This window comes from Alligator sinensis, unplaced genomic scaffold (assembly GCF_000455745.1).
Source record: "Alligator sinensis unplaced genomic scaffold, ASM45574v1 scaffold791_1, whole genome shotgun sequence".
Lineage (NCBI taxonomy): Eukaryota > Metazoa > Chordata > Crocodylia > Alligatoridae > Alligator > Alligator sinensis.
In genome coordinates, this window is record NW_005842258.1 from 394347 (window position 1) to 420800 (window position 26454).

General features: G+C 43.5%; 1 protein-coding gene across 1 annotated transcript in view; it reads right to left on the bottom strand.

Annotated features, from left to right (window-relative positions):
• The window catches only part of RETREG1 (reticulophagy regulator 1), a gene marked incomplete at its 3' end in the record, with an annotated part of 126272 nt that overhangs the window by 72902 nt on the left and 26916 nt on the right, over positions 1-26454 (bottom strand). Inside the window, exons 2-3 of the mRNA XM_014521782.2 lie at positions 20004-20110; positions 18182-18212 (exon numbers count right to left, since the gene is read on the bottom strand). Coding sequence (XP_014377268.2) covers positions 18182-18212; positions 20004-20043 — 71 coding nt within the window. The remainder of the gene's footprint in view (positions 1-18181; positions 18213-20003; positions 20111-26454) is intronic.

Sequence of the window (26454 nt, forward strand, 5' to 3'; positions counted from 1 at the left end):
GCTAGGGGGAACAGGGTCTCTCCCAAACCCTGTTGGTCCCCCCTGGTGAGTTTATAGATGTCCACCAGGTCCCCCCTCAGCCTTCTCTTGCAAAGGCTGAACAGATTAAGGTCCCGTAGCCTCTCTTCGTAGGGTCTGCCCTGCTGTCCCCGGATCATGCATGTGGCCCTCCTCTAGACCCTCTCAATGCTGTCCACGGCCCTCCTGAAGTGCAGCGCCCAGAACTGAACACAGTACTCCAGCTGCAGCCTGACCAGTGTCACATAGAGGGGGAGGATCACCTCCTGGGCCCTGCTTGAGATGCATCTGTGAATGCACAACAAGGTACAGTTAGCCCTACTGACCGTGACCTCGCATTGTCATCCCATGTTCATCTTGGAGTTAATAATGACTCCAAGATCTCGTTCTGCCACCGTGCTCTCAAGAAGAGAGTTTCCCAGCTTATAAGTGTGCTGCTGGTTCCCAATGCCCAAGTGCAGCACCCGGCACTTGTCAGTATTGAAACCATTCCTATTTTCGTTAGCCCACCCCTGTAACCTGTTCAGGTCCTGCTGTAATCTGTCCTTCCCTACTAGCATGCCCACCTCACTTGAAAATCTTGGTATCATCAGCACATTTAAACAGGCTGCTTTTTACCCCATCGTCCAAGTCACTAAAAGAAATTGAACAGTGTGGGCCCAAGGACCGAGCCCTGGGGGATTCCACTGCCCACTTCCCTCCAGGTCAAAAAAGACCCACCCACCACTACCCTCTGAGTATGACCCTTCAGCCAATATGCTATCCACCTGACTGTGTAGGCATCAATGCCACAGTCGCCTAGTTTTTTTTATTAGAATGGGGTGGGAGACAGTGTCAAAGGCCTTGCTGAAGTCCAGAAAGACTACATCCACTGCGACACCCGTGTCCAATACTTTTGTGACCTGATCGTAGAAGGCAACCAGGTTTGTCTAACAGGCCTCTAATGAAACCGTGCTGGTTGCCCTTGAGCATCATCCCTGCTGCTGCCCCATCACAGATGTGTTCCTTGATGATCTTCTCAAAGATTTTCCCCAGGATTGAAGTAAGACTAATGGGCCTATAGTTGCCCAGGTCCTCCCTCTTCCCTTTTTTGAAGATGGGGACCACGTTGGCTTTCTTCCAGTCACCTGGCCAGAGCACCACAAGTGCTCGTAAAGCTGTGCCAGGGGCCCCGCAATAACCCCTGCCAATTCCCCCAACACCCTGCGGTGGAGAGCATCTGAACCTGCTGATTTGAATTTGTTCAGCCCCTCCAGAAGCTCTCTAACCCAGTCCTCCCCAACCTTAGGCCTGGTGGCGTTTCTCCTGAGTCCATATGGAATCCTGGTCAGGGAGTCCCGGTTCCTGCACAGGAAAATGGAGGCGAAGAATTTGTTAAAGAGGTCTGCTTTCTCCTCTGGTGCAACCACCAGATTGCCAAGCATATCCTGCAGGGGCCCCACATTACCCGGTGCCTTCTTCATTCTCCCTATATATTTAAAAAAGGACTTTTTATTATTTTTGATCCTTGACACTAGCCCTAGCTCCATATCTGCCTTAGCTTTTCTAACAGCCTCCCTACAGACCCAAGCGGTGGAGGTATACTCCTCTTTGGTGATAGCCTACCTGATCCGTTAGATCATGCCTGATTAATCTGGTTTTGTTTTATGACCAGGTCAGAAAACGCTTAGATGCTGGAATAGAGGTGGATGTCGTTTTCTTAGATTTTATGAAGGCCTTCGATACGGTATCTCATCCCATTCTCATAAATAATAAATTAAGAGGCTGTGACTTGGATGTTTACATGGTCCGGTGGGTGGCAAATTGGCGGGGGGGGGTGTCACACCCAGAGAGTGGTAGTAGACGGGTTGGTATCGACCTGGAAGGATGTGGGTAGTGGGGTCCTGCAGGGCCGTGTCCTTGGACCTGTACTCTTCAATGTCTTCATCAGTGACTTGGATGTGGGCATGAAGTGTACTGTGTCCAAGTTTGCGGATGATACTAGATTGTGGGGGGAAGCGAACACACTGGAGGGTAGGGAATGATTGCAGGTAGACCTAGACGGGTTGAAAAAGCAGGCAGAACACACAAGGACAAGTGCAGAGAGCTGCACCCAAGGCATAAAAATATCTATCACACCTACTGGCTGGGAAGTGACCTTCTCAGCAGCACAGAAGCAGAAAGGGATCCCGGAGTCATAGTGGAATCCAGGACGAACGAGTCATCGGTGTGACAAAATCATCAGCAAAGTGAACTGCACGTTATCATGCATCAGCAGATGCATGACAAATAGAACCAAGGAGGTGATACTTCCCCTCTATGCAGCACTGGTCAGACCGCAGTTGGAGTACTGCATCCAGTTTTAGAAGCCATACTTTAAGAAGGATGTGGATAACCTTGAGAGGGTCCAAAGGAGGGCCACTTGTATGGTTAAGGGTTTACAGGCCAAGCCCTATGAGGAGAGACTGAGGGACCTGGACCTCTTCAGCCTCCTCAAGAGAAGGCTGAGAGGTGATCTCGTGGCCACCTACAAATTCATTAGGGGGGCGCAGCAAGGAATCGGAGATGCTCTCTGTTCACCAGGGTGCCTCTTGGGGTAACAAGGAACAATGGTCACAAAAACTGACAGAGAGCAGATTCAGGCTAGACATCAGGAAAAACTTCAAGATAAGGGTGACCAAAACTTGGAATGGGCTTCCAAGGGAGGTGGTGCTCTCTCCTATCTTGGGGGGTCTTAGCATCTATGAATCTAAGTAAAGTGTCTGATTTCCATGCTGGAATGGAGGCATGCAGTCACTGCGCTGTTTCTTTCCCTTTCCGGGAGCTTGCAAGAAGAGCAGAGTGGTACTCAGGTTACTCACTTGGGTCCTTGCCAACTCCACAGCTCAAACTTTAACAGTGCCACAGTTGCTGCCAAACTGGCAGCAGGTTTTGGCTGAGGAGTGGTTGTGATAGAATTAAAGCTTGCGCTGAGGAGATGGAAGGAGGGTGAGTGATGCACAGCATTCAGCCATGATGATCCCATGCTGTGGCAGGGAAGACTCTGGAAAAAAAATTCTTCACAGGAAAAACATTTTGTCTGGAAAAAACTTTCTTCATCAGGCATTGGAGAAAAAGATTGTCAAAGTTCTCTTGAGTTCTGAACCCCGCCCAACCAAGATTGTAAAAGATTGTGGAAAAAAAGTTTGTAAAAAAAGACTGTAAAAGTTACCCAGGAGAACTTTTACAATCTGTTCTCCAATGCCTGATGAAGGGCTTGCAATTAAAGAAAATTTTGTGCAAAAATCTTGTTGGCCTAATAAATTATATCATCTCTATTACAAGTCCTAATTGCTTATACTATTGATTTAACTCAAAATTACTGCATTACTTGCATGCCACACCCAACTTTCACTGCCCAAAAAAATCAGGATGCATGTCTTGGGTGAGAAAGCTGATTTCTGTGCTGGAATGAGGTACTGGAATAGGTGCTGTGGGCTGTGCTCCTCACTCCTCTTTTGCCACATGCAGCAGCTAAAGCCGCTGCCAATTTGGCAACATCTGTGACAGTATTAAACCGCTAGCCTTTGGCTGAACACTAAAGGGAAGGGGAGTAGATTCTGTCCCTGCTGTATGTGGACAGCATTCTGCCATGGTCCTGGAAAAAAAATGTTTTTCCTCATTCTCCCTTTCGAAGACAATGTGCGTGTCTTATTTCGTTGCACAGAGCATGCAAAAAACATTGTACTTTTAAGGGTCTTTTGGAAATACTTTGGGAGCCTTACATCCATGTACAGATTTGTTCATGTTCTGGAGTTCTGTTTGCTAACATTTTTTATAACTACTTGAAAAATTAATCCTTACCAGAAATGAAGTATAGAAAGCCAGGATGAGGTCATGAAAAATGCTTTGCATCTCAAAAGATTTTTTACACAGTTACCTTTAAAAATCCCCATGAAGTAGTAAGAAGATGCAGACTTTTTTCTTAAGAGCAAAATTCAATAGTTTCATATGAACTTTTCAAACATTTGGATCAATTGGCTTAAAGTTGGTTTAAGATACATACCCCACAAAAATGAAGGCTTTTCCTTATAATTAGTTGAAATTAGAACCCACTTCAGTCCAAACAACCCTTTCTCTCCGAGTCAAATATTTGGAACAAAAAAGACAATATTGCTAAGGTGATGACATGATGGTACAAATTAATGAGAACTACTTCTCATCACTGAGTCTTTCCTCCCTCTACTTGTATATTATCAGAACTTTGGAAAGAGGGAAGGCTGTGATCCTTCCACTCATTTAATGATTGGAAAATAAAAAAAATATGTTCTTTACTGCAACAATTTCTTCCTCTGTTTGCAATTACTTTATAGTGGTATCCAAATTCTCTGTTTCCAAAGAGGAGAAGTGTCCAGAGAAGGAAACTGCTATCATGGTTGGGGGTGGGGGGGGGTGGTAATGGCACCTATTTGCTGTATGGGGTGGGACATAAGGCTTTCTTTACAAGATCCACTTAATATTAACTAAACCTAGACATTTTAGATGATGGACTCTCCTGGTGCTATACATCCTGGAGTCATAATCTCCCCCCCTCCCCTCAAAACTGGGCATGCCAACCCAAACCCTGGCTCCTTTATAGAGCCACTGTCTTGCTTTTGTGGTTTGTCTCCATTACAGGATATCATTTATACCCACTGTTCAAGGGTGTGGGGGGAGGGATAACAGGAGGTAGGGATGAGGCTGTGGGGAGGGAGAGTGGTGGTGGGGTCAGTCAGGCTGTGGCCTTGACCCCAGGTTGGGATCAGACTAGCAGCTACAGCAGCTATCTATCCCCCTCCCTTGTACTCAATTCCAAGATGAAGACTCTCACCCCATTTTAAAAAAGGGGAGGAAACCTCATCTTGGAATTGAGTAAATATCATATTGAATTTGTTTAATACAGAACAAACATCCAACACAGTAAAAACCATATACCTAACAACAACAAAATGCAAGAATGTTGACAGTAATGCTGTCTGTGTGTAGACAGGAATGTTGTTCTGAATAAACATGAATTCAATTAATGATTTCTGACCACTTACTGTACAACTCAAAAATATAAATTTATGTATTTAGTCTTATAACCATGATATTACCATTAGCCCAAAACAGAAACAGTTCATGGAAATTGTTTTTAATACATGCATATATCCACATTTAACTTGCATGTGGGCACTAGAAAGGAGGAACTCTATAATAGCTTATCAAATAAAGCCTTACAAGACAATATCACAACCTTATTTAAATAAACAGAAAATAATGAACCAATATATTTTCTGTGTTATTAACAAAATGGATTATTATAGTTTAGCATTTAAATTTGTTAAATGCCATCTGCAATGCCATTCTGCGCTTTGCTCTACTTACAGTAATACCAATTAGTTCCTTTTGTCCACAGTTAGGTTCACTCTAGCTTTCTTGTTCAAAAACATAATGCTCTTACATCTGAGTCGCAATCGTAACCAAAGATTAAAAAGCAACAGCAAATCATTTTCATTCATATTTCACCTAGAGATATCCTGAAAACATTTCAATACTAGGGATTCAATGTCTATTAGTTTTCCGCCTTATTTGTGGGGTTTTGGGTTTTTTTTTTAAAATCAGTCTTACTTTTTGCTCCTGAAAGCAAACCACAATGCATAGAATCCTACCAGAATGCTGAGTTTGCAGTCTAGCAGTTATAAAAATAGGTCAAGCAGAGTGGCTCAAAGAACAGACATAACAAGAATTAAGCTTCCACCAAATTATTTTAAAAGCATGACATAATTCCAGGAATAACCCTTTAAAGTTTTGATTTGTATGAATAAGATCAGAAAAGTGTTTGCTTTGATTATATTCTTGTGAGGGAATGTTGGCAATATAAAAACTTACCATAACATCTTTAGATTGCTGCAACATTAACTATTTAGAACTCACGAGTAATAGATGACCATCACATAGTGCACATATCAAGAAGTTTTTATTAGGGGTGTAGGTCTTACTAGTCTTCCACAAGTAAGTATTTAAGTCTTTGTGGTTTGACAAAAAACCCCAACCATGTACATTTTATATTGTTACTACATGTACTGTCATGACATTTTATTTAGGACTGTCAAACTATTAAAAAAATTTGATCGCGATTAATTGCACAATTAAATCACAATTTTAATTGCACAGCTAAAAAACCCTCAAAATTATGCACAGAAAAACTCAAGATGATGAAAATTATGCAGGCATTTTGTATGGTTGTATGGGGGGTGGGTGGGTGTTTGTGGGGAAAGTTATGAAGGTGTGGCGGTCTGTGGGTGTGTGCATGGAGTTTGGACTCCAGGGAAGGAGGGTCTCCGCACACCCTAGCAGGATGTGGGGTACTGTGGGTCCAGAGTGAGGGGCAGCAGCAGGGCTGGGGGAGGAGGGGATGTGGCTTGGAAGTCACGGGCAGGAGTAGGGCATGGACAGATCACTGCCCCCCCAATCATATTTCTCCCCCTTCCCACAGGTGTCCTCTTTTTTGAAACTGGAAATATGGTAAACCTACAGGAATGCAGCCTGGTGCATACAGCAGCACCCAGCAGATAAGTCTGTGGAGGGGGTGAGGCAGATCAGGCTTGGGCTAGTACGGCATGTGGAGTCATGACACAGCCACTAGATCGTGTGGCTCCACAAACCATGTCTGACACCCTTGTTGCAAGGGATTTGGTCCTTGCTCTCACCCTCACCATATCAAAATAGAGTCTGAGCACCCACCATTCAGAGGAAGAACAGCTTCCCATAAGACCAAATAATGAATTAGATCTAAACCTTAAAACAGTTATTTCTAAAGATCTAATAATGGCATTTATCTCAAAACTGGACAGAGAGCAAGTTCCAACTTAGAAGCAAGACTGTAACCAAGGGGGGCACGAGTACTGGGAAGTACAGGAAACATTCCAAATCTGACATACATAGGAAGGACACAGACGTACAAGAAAAGGAATACACAGACAAACACTTGAAAAGAAAACCTGTTTCGGAATAAATGATGGTCAGTCAGTCCCTTCATTTCTGGGCTAGTGAATAGTTTGAGAGTGTGCACACAGTAGTACACAACATCATAATTCCAAGCTAAAATAACCTTAAAGATATAAGGGCCATTTTCTGTTTTCAGTCATTTTACTTATTAGTTTAGAATCAATATTGCTTATTGACTAATGGCTTTCGATTGAATTAAAGCAGTTCCTGAATATGCCATACTTTAGGATACAGAAAAAATAAGAACCAAGTAGAAAGTAACTGAAACTGTTTAAAAGTACCCGACAGTCTAAATTACAGGTGGGCAAAATGGCCGACCCGGCCAGCAGCTGGACTCCATTTCCCAGCAGTGCCTGCCCTCATGGCTTAGGCCATGGAGACCTCAGCCACACCTGCAAAGGAAAGTTTAGGCTGGGGTTGCCATGGAGACCAGCCTCAGACAGCTGGCAGCATGCATAGCAAAGCAGCGCAGCTCTGGAGCAGTCCCCTGCTGGGAACTTGGGATGGTGGCAGCTTGCTCTGGAGCCAGTGCAGAGTCGCAATCTGCAGCCTGCACACTGCGGGTAGGGGTGCACGAGCAGGGGATAGCAACTCTGCCCTTGCTATGGAGCAAGCTTCCACCATCCCAAATTCCCAGCAGCTCAGAAGCAGCCCCCTGCATTGCTCTGCTGCGCATGCAGCCAGTGCGGCTGAAGCTGGTCCCCAATGGCAACCCTAGCCCGATCTTTCCCACACAGGTGTGGCTGGGGCCTCCATGGAGACGGGCACAAGCCATACGGGCAGAGGTGGCTGGGAAATGGAGTCCCCAACTGACCAGATCCAGCCCGCAGGATGGACTTTGCCCGTCCCTGGTCTAAAGAAATAGATGACTGGGGGGGCAACAGGGAGAAGAATGAAAGATAAGTATTTGAAATAAAATAAGCATAGAACAAAGTATATGTTGAAGAGAATTTTAAAAATTAAAAATGTGCATAATTACAAGGGTACAAGCAGAAACCTTAGTGTGAAGTGGAAGGAAGGTATAATTGATACTCATTTGAAATGTTCATATTATCGCAAATGGCAAAGCAATAAGCAAAGTGAAGTTATTCCAAATAAAAAGTTCTACATATGGAGGCAAAAGGAGGAAACCCTTTCATGGGCAGGCAATTTGTAGCTACTCAGGAGTCTGGGATCTTAGAATTTGTACAAGTTACATTACATAGCAACAGTGCAGTTATAGGCATGTGATAAATTGTACAGGTTTCCACCACTTTATGCAGGTTCTGTATGCATGAATTTGGTATTATGCAATGACCCTTTTTATACCAAAAATTTGTTTTATGAGAGGTAAATTCACTCTTATGCAATCGGTGTGGTGAAAGCCTGCTGTCAGCTGCTTTGTGCAATGCATTGTGGGAGTGACATGCACCAGAATATAGTCTCCTGTGTGGATCTGTGCTCCTTGCTCATCATCTGCGACACGTGTTCCTGTAGTTGCCATTCCCATTATGATGGTGCCCTGTGCTTGTATGTACTGTCTGATGTTGGTGAATACCAAAATTGTCTTGTAAAGTGGTAAAATGGGCCTGGGGGTCTGTACAGTCGAGGTCTTGGAACATATCCCTATTCGTTACATTGTAAAGTGAGTTCCCTTTATGTGAATTTGAGTTATGTGCCTTTTTCCAGAAATGCATGTACAGCATTAACCTGTACCAGCAATTTGCCATGCACACACACACACACACACCCCGTATTTTCACCCATATATCCCGCGGGGTATATGCGATTTTACAAAAGGGATGGCCGCGGGCTATACGAGGGTGCGGGCTATGCAGTCTTTTAAGAGCACGTGTAGCAGGAGTTAATGAGCGCATTGCTTGATTAGTATTCCCAGAAGTTAATTGCTTGATTAGTGTTTCAATTTAACTACTGGCTAATGGTGCGCTATCACAATATTAATAGTAAAAAACCTATGCTACAAAATCGCATCTTTCATTGCAAACATTAAAACAGTCTTTAATGAAAATTAAAACATATAAATGTCTAAAAAACGTTCAAAAACCTTCAAAGTCCGTATCGTAACTTGATTCCCCGAAATACGCGTCTACAAAAGCAGCAGCATCAAGTTCATCGGCGTAGTCTTCGGAGTCGGTGTAGTCTGACTCTTCACCCGATGTGCCGTCCAGGATTCCAGCTTTAAAGAAGCCGTTGATTATAGAGCTTGGTTTCACAGCTCTCCAGACTGCAATGATCCAGTTAAAAACTCCTATATAGGTGGCTCGTCACTGTTTTCCAGATGGGGTGAATGAATGAACACCCTGGCTCATCCATTTCTCCTGCTCCTTTCTCATGAACCATTTGAACGAATGGTTAACGGAGATATGCAATGGTTGGAGCTTACAGGTTAGTCCTCCAGGAATGACAGCAATATGCGTGCCAGCTTTATTTGTTTCTGAACACTAGAGTGCTTGTGCGTTGCCATTGCATCAAAAATTAGCAAAGATTTAGGCGCGAAAAACCCGCCTTGCCGTGTTCGAAACCAGTGTTTTGTCCATTCTTTCATTACATTCTCATTCATCCACCCTTTCTTATTGCAAATAACTGCAACTCTATTTGGGATCTTTTCTCTGGGCATCGTTACCCGTTTGAAAATAACCATTGGTTTTAACTTTGCACCACTCGTGGTGCACGCTAGCACAACGGTGAAATTTGTTCGCTCATGGCCTGTTGTTGATATTGCAATCATCTTTTTTCCACGTTGATCAACTGTACGACTTGCTGGGATGTCGAATGAAATCGGTACTTCGCCCATGTTAATCATGTCTGCAGGACATAAATTATGCACGCTGCACTCCTTACGCACAAAAACGTGAAATTCTGTTAATTTTTCTTCCCAGTCACCTGGCAGTTTTTGCCCTACGGTAGTTCGTGAACAAACAGCTAAGTTATTTCTGCACATAAATTTATGTGCCCAATTGCATCCACCCCTGAATTCTGTTATTTTCATCTCATTTGCTATCACGGGGGCCTTCTGCCGAATAGCAATGGTTGAAACAACTTTGTTGCTTTCTCGTTGCGCAACAACCCACTCTCTCAGGTTAGCTTCTAGAGTTGGCCATTTACAATGCATACCTCTGCGAGCACGCTTTCTCGGATTCAGAGTTTTCAAAATGCCTTCTTCTTTTTGCCATTCTCGTACCGATTTTTCATCCACAGAGAATTCTCAACCAGCTGCGCGATTGCTGCGTTTCTTGGTGTGATCGATAACGGACAATTTGAAGTCAAATGCGTACGATTTTCTCTTGGGCATTTTGATCGGACCCTGCGGTAATTACCCCGGGAATCGCGTAATCACATAGTCGCAACAACCTACCACAAGGTCATTCGTTTCAGCTTCATATGTTGCTTACTAATTAAGGCATAAGGATTTCGCTTGAGCAGATGTTACAAATTGACAGTAAGTATAAACACACTTGAGCAGATGTTACAAATTGACAGCAGTAATTAGCGCTCAAATGGTGATCCTTCTGGTAACAATTAACAACTAAATGGCAGTTAGAATACACTACCAGGCACAGGGAATACATGGGTGCGACCTATGCGCGGACTTTTTTCCAAGATTACAATTTTCCACAGGTTATACACAGGTGCAGCTTATATCCGTGGGCGGGCTATATGTGTGAAAATACGGTATATATGCTGGCTTATTTAGTAACTGTGTGCATACACATATATACACACACACACATATATGAACACAGTTACTAAATAGGCCAGCATAGCTTAATCTCAGGTTGCTTATGTAAATTCAATTATTTATAAGTTTATAAGATTTAAGATAAATATTCTTATTGAAATACTTGTGGTGTTAATTTTTTTAACATTTTATGAGCGTGGAAGTCAGAAAATAGAATACAAATACTATAAATACACATTGGGTCAGCATGCAGCTATGTGCTATTTTTTTTTGCAGGAGCAGCAGGTGCCTCCTTGTTAGTGTATGACACACACTTCAATACTTATACATACTCTTTCTACTTAGAAAACAAATTACAACTGCTTGGAACTGGTGGGATGACTAAATCAATAGCTGGGCCCTCACCTGCACAAAAGGCGTCAGTCCTAAAATATAAAGGAACCCGAGATCATGCCACTTTCAACATCCTGGTTTTGGGTAACATGTATTAGAATTCTCATAGGTGGAAAAAATTGAACTTGCTTTCATAGTTGGTAGGGTTGGAAGGGACCTGAGCAGATCATCAAGTCTGACCCCCTGCCATGGCAGGAAAGAGGGCTGGGGGCAAATGACCTGGGCTAGGTGATAATCTCACCTACTTTTGAAGACCCCCAAGGCAGGAGTGAGCACCACTTGCCTTGAAAGTTTGTTCCAGATCCTAGCCACCCCTGACTGAAGTAGTGCTTCCTGATGTCTAGCCTGAACCAACTCTCAGTCAACTTATGGCTGTTATTCCTAGTTACTCCTGGTAGTTCTCTCAGGAACAGGGTCTCTCCCATTCCCTGCCATTCCCCCTTGGTAAGTTTATAGACAGTAAGTTTATAGAATCATGGAAAGTGAGGGCTGGAAGGGACCGCACATCTAGTCCAACCCCCTACTCTGAAAAGAACCATCCTCAACTAGATCATTCTACCCAGCGCTTTATTTCATACTTTTAAGGAGAATAATACATCTTGCATTACAGAAAATATTCCAATTTCCTTCCTCCCCCCAAGGATCACTAGAGTAGCTCCAGGAAGCCACTGTAAATCTTTACTAAATGTAAAACAGAAAAATTTACATTTTACTTCAGAAAAAAGTTAATTATAGCTGCCAATTCTCATAAAGCTCTCTCTTAATATAGGTATACAAGTAATTTGAGGGAAGAAAAATCTGATACTGTATAAAAGTCTTCCAATTAAGATAACAAATTATTAATACATACTGGACTGAATGTTTTCCTTGTACTTCATTTACAGACACCAAAATAAAATGAAAGTGCTGTGAGGCTATGAACTACTGATTCATGACTTTTGTAGCACTGAGCACAAATATCACGAAACACATTAGAAATCTTTTTTTCCTTCACTTCTGGTCAATCCTTAGTTCAAGTTCCTAAGACAGCAGAGCTAAACACTTCATGAGTTCAATAGTAAAGGTCTTACCCTGCTGTACTTATGCAGGCAAAGGCATTTACTCCTACTGTTAATAAATATATTCATGAGGGTTACAGAACTAGGGCATAAAATGTTATGTTTAGAGGATAGTACCAAATGTCTATGCAATACTTCAGTTTATGATGAGGATATAAAATTCAACAAAACCTCAGATACTGTTTAAATAGCCACTGGCTAAATCTTCTGAATCTTAGGCAACTGGGTACCCCCGAAGCACATAATGACAGCCAGTTTGAGTCAAACTGCTCCAGAGACTAGTGTAAGATGATATTCTGATACAAAAAGTCAACACACTCCAATGTGACAGCACACCATGTCAGGCTACTGCAAGTGTATGAAATTACCTTCTGTCCTCAACATCAGCACGAAGGACTAGATTTGATACTCTATAGGAAGAAAATGAACTACAGCCTAGACCCAAGATACACAAAGTATTGCCTAAAGCATGCAGATCAGTGGCAGCAGCAGCTTTGTTCCAGACGCAATGAAAATTTATGCCACAAAAGTAAACTGTGCGGGTCAGTTTTCTTGAGGGTTGATCTCAGACTGTTCAATGAGACTGGGTTTCAGTGAGAAGTCCGCAACACAAAAGCAAAGCAGCACAGGATCAGTGAACAGGCTGGCAAACAGGGGAGTCTGCTGTGGAGTTTGCCCAAACACATTCATTCACCCTTCCCTTCACTGTAAGCTTGCCAAGTGAAAGCAGATTGAAGAGGAAGAGGATTTTTTTTTCCAGGTTGTAGCAGCAAAGAAGAAGGGGCTAGCAAGAGAATCAGCAGACTGGCTGGAAATGTCACAATGCTGAAGCCTGTGCCACTGCCAGCCATTCCTCTGCCCATACCTATGTGGACTCTGTCCAGGCATAGCCACTGAGGCTTCCCATCAGGGTCTTACTTTGCCAGACTGCAGCCTACACATCCCTGTCAGGAACAGCCAGGTGGGGAAGTGCTTGTGGTGAGAAGTGCCTCCTGGTGGATTCTCATAGGAATCATGCAAGGAAGCTGCAGGAGGACACGAATAAACTCAGAAGCATCTGTATATATGAGACCTTCAACTTGATGCACAAAGAAATCTTCAGCATTATGGAAAAAGTACAGCAAGAGAAGGCACTGGGAGAGACAAGTACTCTGGAAGGCAGAAGCTGGCAGCTGGTCACCTCTGGCAACAGAGCAGTTGGGGGAGTCAGGGGGAGCAGGGGATGGGGTAATGGCATCTGCTACAGACCTTCAAAACCAGGAGGAGGGAGGTGAACAAGGCCTTCTTTAAACAATTGACAGAAGCTTTCAAGTTGAAAGACCTGGTTCTCCTGGAGGACTTGCATTAAGATCTGGACGTCTGATGGAAAGGAAACAGCAGTGCACAAGCAGTCCAGCAAATTCCTGGGGTGTGTTCAGGATAGCTTATACAGATGGTAGACAGGCCAACTAGGGGCGGGGAGGAGGAAGAAGCTCTTCTCGACTTACTACTCACAGAGAGGAATTGGTTGAGCATGTGAAGGTGGAAGGTAACTTGGGTGACCATGAAGTGATAAAGTTCAAGATCCAAAGGAGAAGGAAGGAAGGAAGGAGAGTACTCGGGCCAGTACTCTTCAACATCTTCACTAACGATTTGGATTTGGGCGTCAGATGCGGACTAGCAAATTTTGCAGACGACTAAACTATGGGGGAAGGCGGTCACAGTGGAAGACAGGCTGGGGATACAGGCCGACCTGGATATGTTCACAAGGTGGGCAGACCAAAACCTGATGGCCTTCAACGTAGAAGTGCAGGGTGCTCCACCTTGAGAGGAAAAACCAGCATCATACATATAGGCTCGGCAGTGCTTTGCTCGCTAGCACCACAACCAAAAGAGACTTGAGGGTCTTGATTGACCACAAGATGAACATGAGCCACCAATGTAATGCCATGGCCAGCAAAGCAAACCAAACACTGGCATGCAGCCACTGATGCATCTCGAGCAAAACCAGGGATGTCATCCTCCTGCTCTACTCAGCTTTAGTGAGGCTGCAGCTGGAGTACTGCGTGCAGCTTTAGGCCCCCCACTTCAGGAGGCACATGGATAAGCTTGAGAGAGTCCAAGGGAGAGCCATCCATATGATCAAAGGCCAAGACAGCAACCCTTATGAGGAGAGGCTGAGGGACATGGGACTCTTCAGCCTGGAGAAGAGAAGGCTCAGGGGTGACTTGGTGGCAACCTATAAGTATATAAGAGGGGTACATCAGGACCTGGGAAAACAGTTGTTCACCAGGGTCCCCCAAGGGATACCAAGGTCTAATGGCCACAAACTCCTGGAAGGCTGGTTTAGACTGGACATAAAGAAAAACTTCTTTACAGTCCGAGTGTCCAGAGTCTGGAATAAAGTCCCTGCCAGAGGTGGTGCAAGCACCTACTCTGGATTCATTCAAAAGGCGTTTGGATGTTTATCTTGCTGGGATCACTTGACCCCAGCAGACTTCCTGCCTATGGCAGGGGGGGGGGGGGGGGAATTTGTACTTGATCTTGCAAGTTCCCTTCCAGCCCCTAATGTCTATGAAGACTATGGACAGCAAAATAAAGGACAATGGACTTCAGAAAGACAGACTTTAACAAACTCCAGGAACTGTTAGGAAGGAAAAAAAAGAGGTAATTCTGAGGGGGAAAGGAATCCAGGAGAGCTGGTTGTACTTTAAGTGGTGGTGCAAGAGCAAGCTATCCTGGTGCAACACAAGAATGGGAACTACAACAGGAGAACAGCCTGTCTAGACAGCAATTCTTTAAATGAGTTAAAATTCAAAAAAGGAGCCTATAAAACGTGACAACTTGATCATAGTACTAGAGAAGACTATAAAGGAGTATTACATGGGTATACAGGGAGAAAAGGCCAACACACGAGTTGAGATGTAGCTGGCAAGAGACAGAGGCACTAAAAAGCATGTCAGAAGTAAAAGACAGACCAGAGAAACCATAGGTCCCATAATGAATGCAGACAGCAATGTAATTATGGATGGTGGAAAGAAGGCTGAAGTATTTAATGCCTTTTTAAATTCATTTTTCACAAATAGGGGCAGCTACCAGCTAATGAGTACACTTGGCAGCAAAGACAGGGAAGGAGTCTAACAGCTGAAAGTAGCAGAAGAACAGGTTAAGGATAGCTTAGAAAAAAGCAACATGCTTTCAAGTTGGCAGGGCTGAATGGGATGCACCTGAGTGTACTGAATGAATTGGCCGACGTAATTTCAGAGCTATTACCTATTTTCTTTGAGAACTCGTGGGTATCTAATGAAGTCTCAGATGACAGGAAAAGGGCAAATGTACTCCCCAACTTTATGAAAGGGAAGGACGTTCCAGAAAACAACAGACCTGTCAGCCTGACCTTGATACCTGGGAAGATCACAGAGCAGGTCCTCAAGGAATCCACTGTGAAACACCTGGAGAACAGGGTGACCAGTAACAGCCAGCATGTGTTCACCAAAAGCAAGTCACCTGAGCAATCAGATTTCCTTCTATTATAAGGTGACAGACTCTATGGATAGGAGGAGAGCAGTGGATGTGACATACCTTGACTTTGGCAAGGCTTTTGACAGGGTCTCTTCAACCTTCTCATTAACAAGCTAAGGAAATACAGACTAGATGGAAGTACTGTAAGGTGGATACATAACTGGTTGGATCATCATGCTTAACAAGCAGCCATTAATGGCTCAATGTCTAGCTGAGAGGAGGTATCAAGTGGGGCTCTCCAGGTGTCTGGTATTGTTTAGCACCTTCATTAATAATATGCATGATGGGACTGAGTACACGCTTAGCAAATTTGCAGATGACATCAAGTTGGGTGAAACTACAGACTCTTTGGATGGCGGGACTAGGGTCCAGAAAAGCCTGAACAGACTGAAGAAGACATCTACAATCAGATAAGATTCAACTAGGACAAGTGCAAAGTCCTGCATTTGGGCAGGAATGATCACATGCACAAATACTAATTGGAGAATGCCTAGCTAGGCTGCCGTATGGCAAAGAAGGACCTGGGATCATTATCTGAACACAAGTCAACAGTGTGATTCGTTGCAAAAAAAGCCAACAGCAAACTGGGTGGTATTAATAGGAGCATCACTTGCAAATCAAGGGAAAACAATTCTTCCATTCTATTCAGCACTGGTGAGGCCTCACTTGGAGTGCTGTGTGCAATTCTGAACTCCACACTTCAAGAAGGATGTGAACAGTTTGGAAGGAGTCCAGTGCAAAGCAAAAGCAATGATTAGGGGCCTCGGATGCAAGATGTATGAGAAAAGGCTGGAAGAACTAGAGTTATTTTGCCTAAAGAGAAGAATGAGGGGGAATTTGATAACAGTCTTCAAATACCTGAAGGGCAGTTACAGAGAGGATGGAGAGGGGTTTTTCTCTGCAACTGTAGGGGACAGGACAAGGAACAATAGCCCCAAGATTGAGCAGGGGATGTTTAAACTGGAGATTAGGAGATATTTAAAGACTAAGAGGATGGTCAAGCACTGAAAGCAGGCTACCCCAAGATGTCATGGAATCTCCATCCTTGGAAGTTTTCAAACACACTTGGCAGGGATAGTTTAGTCACGGATACTTCTGCTTTGAGCAGGATCTGGACTAAATGACCTTGCAGGTCCCTTCCAGCCCTACTTTCCTATGATCCTACAAACTCTCAGAGGAACTAAGCCATACTTGTCAGTCCAAATGAAATAAGACACATTTCTTTGATTTTACCTGCACCGAGATGCACATACATATTAAAAACAAAGCAAAACATTACACTGCACAAAATGTTCCTAATGTGAATATGAAAGAAATAATGAGATAGCCTGATTAAGCCACGTTAACAAAGGCACCCCAGAAAGCACGCAGATGCTATGGTGACAGCTGCATAAAATCATAGAACAAAGGGATGAACCTTGAATTTCCATGTCTACATTATCAACCACTACTTTTCTAGTGTAAGATTAGGACACTTCGATGTGGGAATGGGCATGGTGAGAAATAAATTCTCTCTCACCTCAAGGCCACAATTTCAAATGTCAATAGTAAGTAAAAGCTATTACTATATACTATATTTTTTGGTGTGTAAGATATGGCTCCCCAACCCCCAAAGTCAAACATTAAACTATGTAACAAAGAATTGTTTAAAATTACTGTAATAAAAGTTGACAGCATTTTAATTAAGTTTATGATATAAAACTTTCCCTGCAATTTTATCTTTTTTGTGTAGGTGAGATTGGGGGGTGGGAATGTCATCCACACGGGCACATCTATAGACCGGACAATACTGGAATAGTTTCTACAACATTTTAATTCAGAAGGCTCTGAAAATCTTTAACAGATTATAGAAATAAGATTTCACTCCTGCACTAATGAAATACTGCTACTTTGGGGAGGAGCAGGGTAGGGAAGGGGGCGCGGGGGGAAGGGAAACAGTAGCTATTCTCCACCAAATGATTCTACGCATATTTTTGGATGGGGTTGACTAATAAAGTCAACAGGTTTGACTACCATCATTAAACAGGCATCCATAGAAACAAAGGCCAACAACTCTTAAATCACAGTGTCAGTCACAAAAGATAAGGAGTATTTTGGTGACTGCAACTTTGTACAGGTATTACTTGTGTAATGTCTGTTCTATTGGAAAACATCATTCCTTTACAGTTGTCAATCCAGCATCTTTCCCCAAGAACCACCTACAAAGAAACAGGTTAACTGCCAGGAAACGCAAGAGTTCAATACTGCTTAAAGAAAAATATATTTTAAAAGGATGTGTGTTCCAAATCTGACAGCTGTCTGAATAATATACCATGATAATTTAAAATCAGAAGAGTCAGACTCTTCACTGAGAATAAGTCTATAAAACTGATAGACCATGTGAATATAATGAACAACAAATCACATTATGAGTGAAACAATGTAGTTCTCATTTTGATTATACAGTATGTTATTATTTGAGAAAGTCATTTATAAAATTTAGAATTATTTAGTGTTATAAGAACAACCTACATAGTTACCAACATTTAAAAGACAATCCACCTACCTGTCAGTGAGGCTCCTCCAGAGCTGTGCACCTGTAATTAGTAGAGCATATGTTGAAACACAGCACTGGTTTATACAGTATGCATGGGTCCCCTCCCACCTGTTTTCCAACAGTATTCCAAGTCATGGAAAAAATTACTGTAAATCTCTGTAGTACAATAAAACACCTCTAGTTTATTCAGTTTGTTTGCCTGGGCTCAGTCTCTCTTCCTACTATACAATGGAATAACAGGTTTTTGGGAAAAAAAAGGAAAAAAAAAAAAAAAATCAAACTTCTCCGGAATATTTCAAAACTGTTTTGATATACCAGGATTACAAAAAGTCAGTGTCTTACAATAGCCAACAAACTGACAATCACTGTATATTCCAGTGTTGCACTAGTCTTGCCATCTAGCAGATGGCTGAAGGCCTGTAATGATTACACAAAAGTATTTATCCTATCCTGAGGAAAGAAGATCCTTAATTAGTGTGGTAATTCCCAAGTTTCATATAAGTAAGGTTTCTGCTACAAGACATTTATGAAGATAGCACCCAATTAGTGGTTTTAATTTCCCTGAACTTCTCTTCTGAGATCACTGGAGAAATTTCATAATAGCCATAGTGAAATAACTAACTATCCCATGACCTCAGAACTAGGAAATAAAGCTTTATTGTCTACATCTAATTCTGCTGAATTGCCAAATAACGTATTGACAGGAACAGAGGGATATGATTAAAGATAAGATTTCTGCATTTATAATTTGTTCAATAATATATGGTGACAGAAACTATTAGGTGGTAATGATGTCCATGAAGGAAGCAGTCAAACAAATTAGATAACTTAGCACAGTGTTTCCCAACCAGTGTGCCATGGCACAAAAGTGTGCTGTCAGAAATGAACAGCTGTGCTGCAGAATTTTGCTGTGGCAATGAGCAACAACAGGTATGAGGATGGGGAATGCCTTAACAGGTGTGACATGGAAAATTGTTATTAATGCAAGTGTGCCTTGGGCTGGAAAAGGTTGGGAAACACTGACTTAGCAGAAAACAAAGCAGCCTCAAGCACTTGAGCTGAAGCAGCAGCACAAGTAAAAAAAGAAAAACCTGTGGTTCAGAAAAGCATTTCTTGGCTTTTCTGTTACTTTTTAGGAGACTTAAGACTTTCTAAAAATTAAACAGTCCAACCACGAAACAGTCCAACCACAAGCAAATATAACCCATAACAATCTTATAGGCAATAGACGTGGTAGGTGTACTTGAGTTACACATCATTTGGCTGAAGAATCTTTACATTAGTATTAAAATATAAGTAAGAAAATTCTCAGCACACTTGACCCTGCTGACAAAAGATGTTAAATATGCTGGGAATCCCTACTGTAGATGGGCTGAACGTCAATCAATCTTGACCTGGTCTTTTGAAGTATTATGTTTATTATAACTGCACCACTTGAAAAGTTCCTTAAGGATGGCAGACTGTCTAATATCAGGGCTCTTGATGCTGTTAGGAGTAGTGAACTTAAGAGCTGTTAACAAAGTTACTTTAGGCATAGATGCATTTCTAAAACTGTGGTTTCAAAATAAAAGTTTGTAAATAAAGTACATTTACTTTAGAAGTTAATGAAATAAACATGGACCTTCATTATGCCATTTTTAGTCACTTTTCAAAGCAAAATTTATTTTTAGCACTTCAGAGATTCTTTTCTACTTGTTTTGATAATGCAAGACCTCTTTACTGCAATATTAGATATACAATCAAGACAAGCAAGCAAAAATGACTGAGCTGACAAAAGGTGCATGCAAATACCTGTAAGAGATGAAGTCTCTGAAAAAACGCACTGCCTTACCTTTTATTCTAGACAATACCATATCCTTTACGATCTGCATTATTACAACACCGAGTATTATGAGAGAAGTCAGGTGATACACTCTCCAAGGGGTCAGTGCAAGGAACCTAGATTTTAAATGGAAAAGCAAAAAAAATTACTGAACTCTGAGCTTACAGTGAGTTCTTATATGCAAGTCTAGGATTTTTATCATACCCAGATAAAATAGAGAAAATACATGTGAACTGACAATGCATTAATACTTATACTAAATTTGATCATTTCACATGGTTACTGTCAAGAAGCAAAACATTTCGAGTAATTAATTACTAGAGGTGCACCATATCGGATCAGGACCAATATAAGGAAAACTGACATTATAAGCAATTGGCTTTTTTTAGCCAGTGTAGCTGATAATGTGCATGTGTGCCGCTGTAGCATGCACGTGGCCAAAAATGCAGCTGAGCAGCTTGGAGAGCAGTGTCCATTCCATAAGTTGGGGGGGCCCAGCCGAAGCGGGGCATGGGGTGGAGCTGTGAGGGGCTCATCTAAGGGGCATGTGACCCCTGGATTTGTATGCTGGGTGAGGGAAGGCTGTCTGCTGCAGGGTCGGGGCCAGGGGCTGTGCTGGCCTCTTCCCGGCAGGGGGCAGAGGCACTGCAAGGGGGCGATGGTGAATTTTGGGGTGGTTGTAGCCCAGCGGTCTCCAACCTTTTAAAGTAGGAGATCACCTTTGGCATTTAAAAGCACCCCAAGATCTACCATGCGCCACCCCACCCCCCCGCAACAGCAGGTAAGTGTGGGGAGGGAAGGAGGGGGCAGATTGAGGCAGAGGGAGAAAAAATTATTTGGGGGAGCGCTTCCTCAGGAGGTAAGTCCCACCCAGCCAGGCCCCCACTCAACTTACCCCTGTTTCTGCCTCTGCATCACTGTCCCTCACCACAGGGGCCTTGATTTAGCCCTCGTCCCTTCCCTCCCCCATGGACTGACCTGCTGGGCTGGGACGCATGCATGCATATGGGCACTCAACCCCCCCACCCCAGCCTTGGATCGACTCTGAGATCTTCCGCGAAGAGACTCTGAGATCTACCAGTGAATTGAGATCTCCTGGTTGGTGACCACTGCTGTAGCTTATTCCATAGCCCCCCCAACCCCGTCCCAGAGCTGCTGCATCCCACCCTAAGCACAGCCCTAGCTCAGCCCCGCCACTGGGAAGAGGCTGGTGCAGCCCCTGGCCCTGAGCCTGCAAGGGGCAGCTCACCCTTGTCCCATGCACAAGTTCAGGGGACACATACCCCCCATGTCTCTCCTAGGGTGCACACAGGGTGGTGAGCTGCCCCCCCTCCAGGGTGCACTGCCTGGACAAGCCACCTGCGGCTCTGTCCTGTGCCCTGCTCTAGCTGGGTAGTGCCTGCCCCTGCTCCAGCCCTACTCCCTCCCTCACCATGGGGGCCTTCATCTGCCCCCATCCCAGGCCCCTTCCTCCCCACAGACTTACTGACCCATCGCTGCTGTCCGAGCTACCCGGGTGCATATCGGTTATTGGATCGGTATCAGCCAACATGGCTGGCTAATAAATAGGCCATCAGTATTGGCCAAAAATATCTTTATCAGTGCACCCCTATCAATTACATTAATTATAAGCTTGCTTACATAAGCCCCATTTCAGCATCTCTTGGTCTTTACTATAGAAATCACCTTTAAAGAGAAAGGTACTTAACCCTAGAAAAAAAAATTAAGCGTAAATGTTCTATGGGTATTTTTCATTTTTTCCTTCCATGAAGAAGCTGAAGTTTAATTGCTTAGATACTATAACTTAATGAACTACTTTTCTGTTTTTACTAGCATGAAGGAAAGGGGGAAAAGAATAGACCAAATGCTTCTCTGAATTCCAGTATCAATACTTTCCAATATTTTAATCTACAAGCCAAATGATGCATCTTGACACCATGATTAAATAAAATTATATCGTTCACTATATATCAAAATTTGATTCTGAAGTAATCTAGTTTTACCTTTTATTTTTTGCTACCTATAAAAGCAAGTCTCACATGGACTCCCAGACTGATTTACCATACCAACCCCTCCTGCTTTTAGCATTCATGAATGTTTAGAGATTAGCACCCTTTCCCATTTTACTAGCAAGTATTTTACCCCTTCAAGAACTGATATGAAGACCAGGGTGGGTAAAAATTATTTTTAAAAAAAATCAGATTTTTTTTAATCTATTTTTTTTTTGTTAAGATGCTTTTAAAAAAAATAAAACCTATATAAAACTATATGTTAAAGCTCAAAAATATCATAATGGAATAGGGATTATAACTTCTAATTATATACTATTTGAGACAATATATTCATATAACCTTTTCAGAAAAGTTTTATACATAGGTCACAACAGGCCATGGACTGTATTAGGGGCCCAACCTTACGGGCTTTCCCAGAGGCTCCTCTATCAGATTAAAGAAAACCACACTACCTGATGGGACTGTGCTCAGTCTAGAAGATCCCATTAAGCATCTGTGATGCTTAGTTTCAGTTCTTAAACTGTGGATTTGCCTCTCCAGAGATAACATCCTTGTTAACAGCAATGCATGGACAAGAGAGATAACAGACCTGATTATGTACCCATCAGCCCCATTATCTCTCTGCAAGTTTGTGTACACAGAACAAGCCCTTGCCTCTCTCTAAAAGTGCAGTTTCAAGAAGTTAAATGAATACAGGATTATGGGGGGTAGAATAGATCTGGGCAAGGAGGAGTCTTGAGCTAAATGCAAGGAGGGAAGGGCAGTAGAAACAAGAAGTATTGTGGGATAAGTTCCTGAGTATAGTCTCTACATTGATTTGAGATCTAGTGAGTGAATGGTAAGATAGAAAAGAAAATCTATCATGGCAGCAGGCTTCCAAGGCCGTAAGAGAGAGAAGAAATAAAAAATGAGAAGAAATCTAAAAGAAAGCCCCAAGTTAAGAACATATAGCTGCAGTGCTCATTTGATATCCTCCTAATATAGCGTGGCAAAAATATCCCTCAAATATCCATGATTAATCTAGTGAATTGGAGATAGTTCACCTCCCAATGACTTCACAAGTATCTGCTTCAATTAGCTTTGGTAAATAAAATAACCAAATCATAATTCATGTTTTCTGATGTAGCTGCAAAATTAATATGAAAAAATATCAAAATAAATCACTGCTTTAAAATGTATAATGTGTACCTTCTAAAAATGAAATGTTCCTGAGTTGTGAATAAGGCACTATCCAGCACCTTTCAAGCCGGCAGGCTCTATTAAATCGGCATGCCAGCTTGTAAGGGAAAAGCGAAAGCGGAAATGCCCACCGTGGCACTTCCGGTTTCACCAAGCCCTGACAGCCCAGGGCAAAGCCGCTTGTGTGGGACCCCACTCCCTGTCCCTCAGGGCCCGTGGGAGGGGTGGCGATGCCCCAGACGCAGCAGGAGAGGTGGCAGCCCAAACAGGCAAAGACGCCTGTTCGGGCCACTCAGTTAACCAGCATATTTTGTTATCCAGACCCCCCATTCCCCAACGGGTGCCAGATAACAAAGATTTTACTGTATTAAGGTTATATCAAACAACAAGAATGCATTTTTTGTAGGAAAAAAACAATTAAATCGAGGATTCCTGACCAGTGATTTAAATCAATTTGATTGTTCCTGAGTTGTGAATAAGGCACTATCCAGCACCTTTCAAGCCGGCAGGCTCTATTAAATCGGCATGCCAGCTTGTAAGGGAAAAGCGAAAGCGGAAATGCCCACCGTGGCACTTCCGGTTTCACCAAGCCCTGACAGCCCAGGGCAAAGCCGCTTGTGTGGGACCCCACTCCCTGTCCCTCAGGGCCCGTGGGAGGGGTGGCGATGCCCCAGACGCAGCAGGAGAGGTGGCAGCCCAAACAGGCAAAGACGCCTGTTCGGGCCACTCAGTTAACCAGCATATTTTGTTATCCAGACCCCCCATTCCCCAACGGGTGCCAGATAACAAAGATTTTACTGTATTAAGGTTATATCAAACAACAAGAATGCATTTTTTGTAGGAAAAAAACAATTAAATCGAGGATTCCTGACCAGTGATTTAAATCAATTTGATTTAAATTAAATCTACCATGAGGAAGACTCTAAAAATCAAAAATCTGCTCTGTAAAAAGTTTTTTTAAAACATATTTCAGCATGTTAAAATCTTTGTACTAAGTGTTTTTGAATTTTGTCAATCATAAATTTCATTAAAGTGAATCAGTGTGCTAAGCACCTTTCTTTAAGCTTAAATAAAAAACTGCATTAAATGTCCCTGTATGTAGGGATAGCTGGAAGTAAGGCAGCCTGACCGTAATGCCAAACAGAAACTAAGTCATGTGAACAAATGAGATTTCCAAGACCTGGCTGTAAACACAGAGTTGGGAACTTATCAGCTGCAGCATATTTGTATAACAGAGTGTCGCAGCACACTAAGGTGCCCTGCTCCTTTAAAGAGCTGAAACTGCTAGGGAGGGAGCCCTAGCAGTGAGGTGGAAGCTCCAGCTGCTGGTTACCAGGGCAGCCAGAATGAGGTAGTGGCCCACAACTGTCAGCGGTCAGCTGACCGGAAGGGGCAGGGCCTGGCTCGTATATAAACCCCAGGTCTGAGGCCAAGAAGGCAGTTCCCTGCCAGCAACCAAGGGGGAAGGAGCTCTCCCAGAGCAAGCAAAGGGGAGGGGCCTGACTGCACAAGCAGCTCCTGATACTGTTGTGGGACGGAGTATTCCCCCGTAGGGTTTAAATGATGTTATAACCGGGTGGCTTGAGTTTATGTTACAGCCCAGGGGCTTGCGTTTTGTTTATTGTTGTATAACACTGGTGGTTTGGGTGAGGCTATTAGGGGAAGGAGGAGGCCTCATAGGGGACCCACAGCAGTGTGGAGACCCCAGCGCAAGAGACGGCACAGCACTTTGCGGAGACAGAGTAAGACAGGGCTGCAAAGAGCACAAGCGCCAGTGAGGCGTGGAGCAAGACAGGGCTGCAGAGAGCCGAGGGAGGACAAGGGGGCCAAATTATAACAAGGCCCAGACCAAACAACGTCAGTACCATCAGTGAGGCTTGGGGCGTGGTAAAGGGGCGGTTGGACCCACGCATAGCCCATAAGGCTAGGGTGCCCCAAAACACCTGTTGTGCCATTGTGCCCACCACGGGTCCGGGAGTCCATGGGGTCAGAGAGTACAGCAAACAGTGTCCAAGAGGACGTAAAGGCAGCCTTCCTACTATATATATATATTTGCCATCAAAGACGGAGCGGGCCAGAATCGAGGGTGCCCATTGGGCCAACTTGGCACGGTAAGGGGGCCTTGGGGAGATCACGGCCAAACTGCAGGACCCCATCCCATGACACAGAGGAAAAGTCCAAAACATGAAAAACAGTAGCAAGGACAGCTGATGTGTCAGCCACAAGCTGTCTTCAGGACATAGACGTGGATTTCTGAACAAGGAAACTGCCTGCTCTGTTTTTACTGTGTTCAGGGAAATAAGCCACTGTACCATCTTCATTATTAAACATGAAATAACAAAAACAACCTCACCCTATAATTATTTTCTCAGGCATTGGGGAAAAAAGAGCCTCTGATGCTGGCAAAATCTATGGGCCACTAAGATATAATAATATGAATATGTACCTTTTTAATGGAAACCAATATTCTGAAAAGCCACTGCCTCTTCCACCACAATGCCCAAAACAACTGCAATGCTTCAAAATCCCACTGAATTTCAATCATCTTCCCTGGTTCCAGACCACCTAGTGACTGCAGGCATATCTCTGTCTCATGTATACAACCAACTAGTTGTGCACTACATATGAGCTTATTGCATTAAGGCAGGGTTTCAGTAATAAAAGTATACTACTATGGGTACTTCAACCTGTTATCAAAACCTAGTATGTCCACCCCTTAACATATATTTCTTCCTATTTATATATTCCCATATTTAATAAGTTTAAAATATTCAAATGTCTACTAGGGCTGTGCAAAGTTTTGGTCACCGGTTCGATTCGGCGGAGATTCGGCCCTGTCCCAGGGACATAAGAACAAGCGAGTGGGAAGCCATACCCGCAGGCAAACCCCAGACAAATGGAAAAGAAAAAAACCCTCACCTCTTGCAGGACTTCAAAGAAGCAAAGAAGCACACCAGGGGGAGAGGCCCACATGGTCCATCAGCCATGCTCATCTGCAGCTGAGACCAGGTGACATCAATAGGAGACGCTACCTGGTGAAGATGAAAGCCAGCCCCGAAAGCACGGGAGCGGGCACGCCGGGAACAGAAGGAGCGACAGGGAACTGCTGTGGTGGAGGCTCCCGGTACCAGCAGGGAGCTGAAGAGCTAGTGTGGGGAGGAACGGCTGCAGCAGCGGAGACTGCAAGCCCTCCCCATACCAGGGAGAAACAGCACCAGCCAGGAACAGAAGAGCTGGTGTGGAGACGAGCAGCCTAAGCGGCAGGGGGT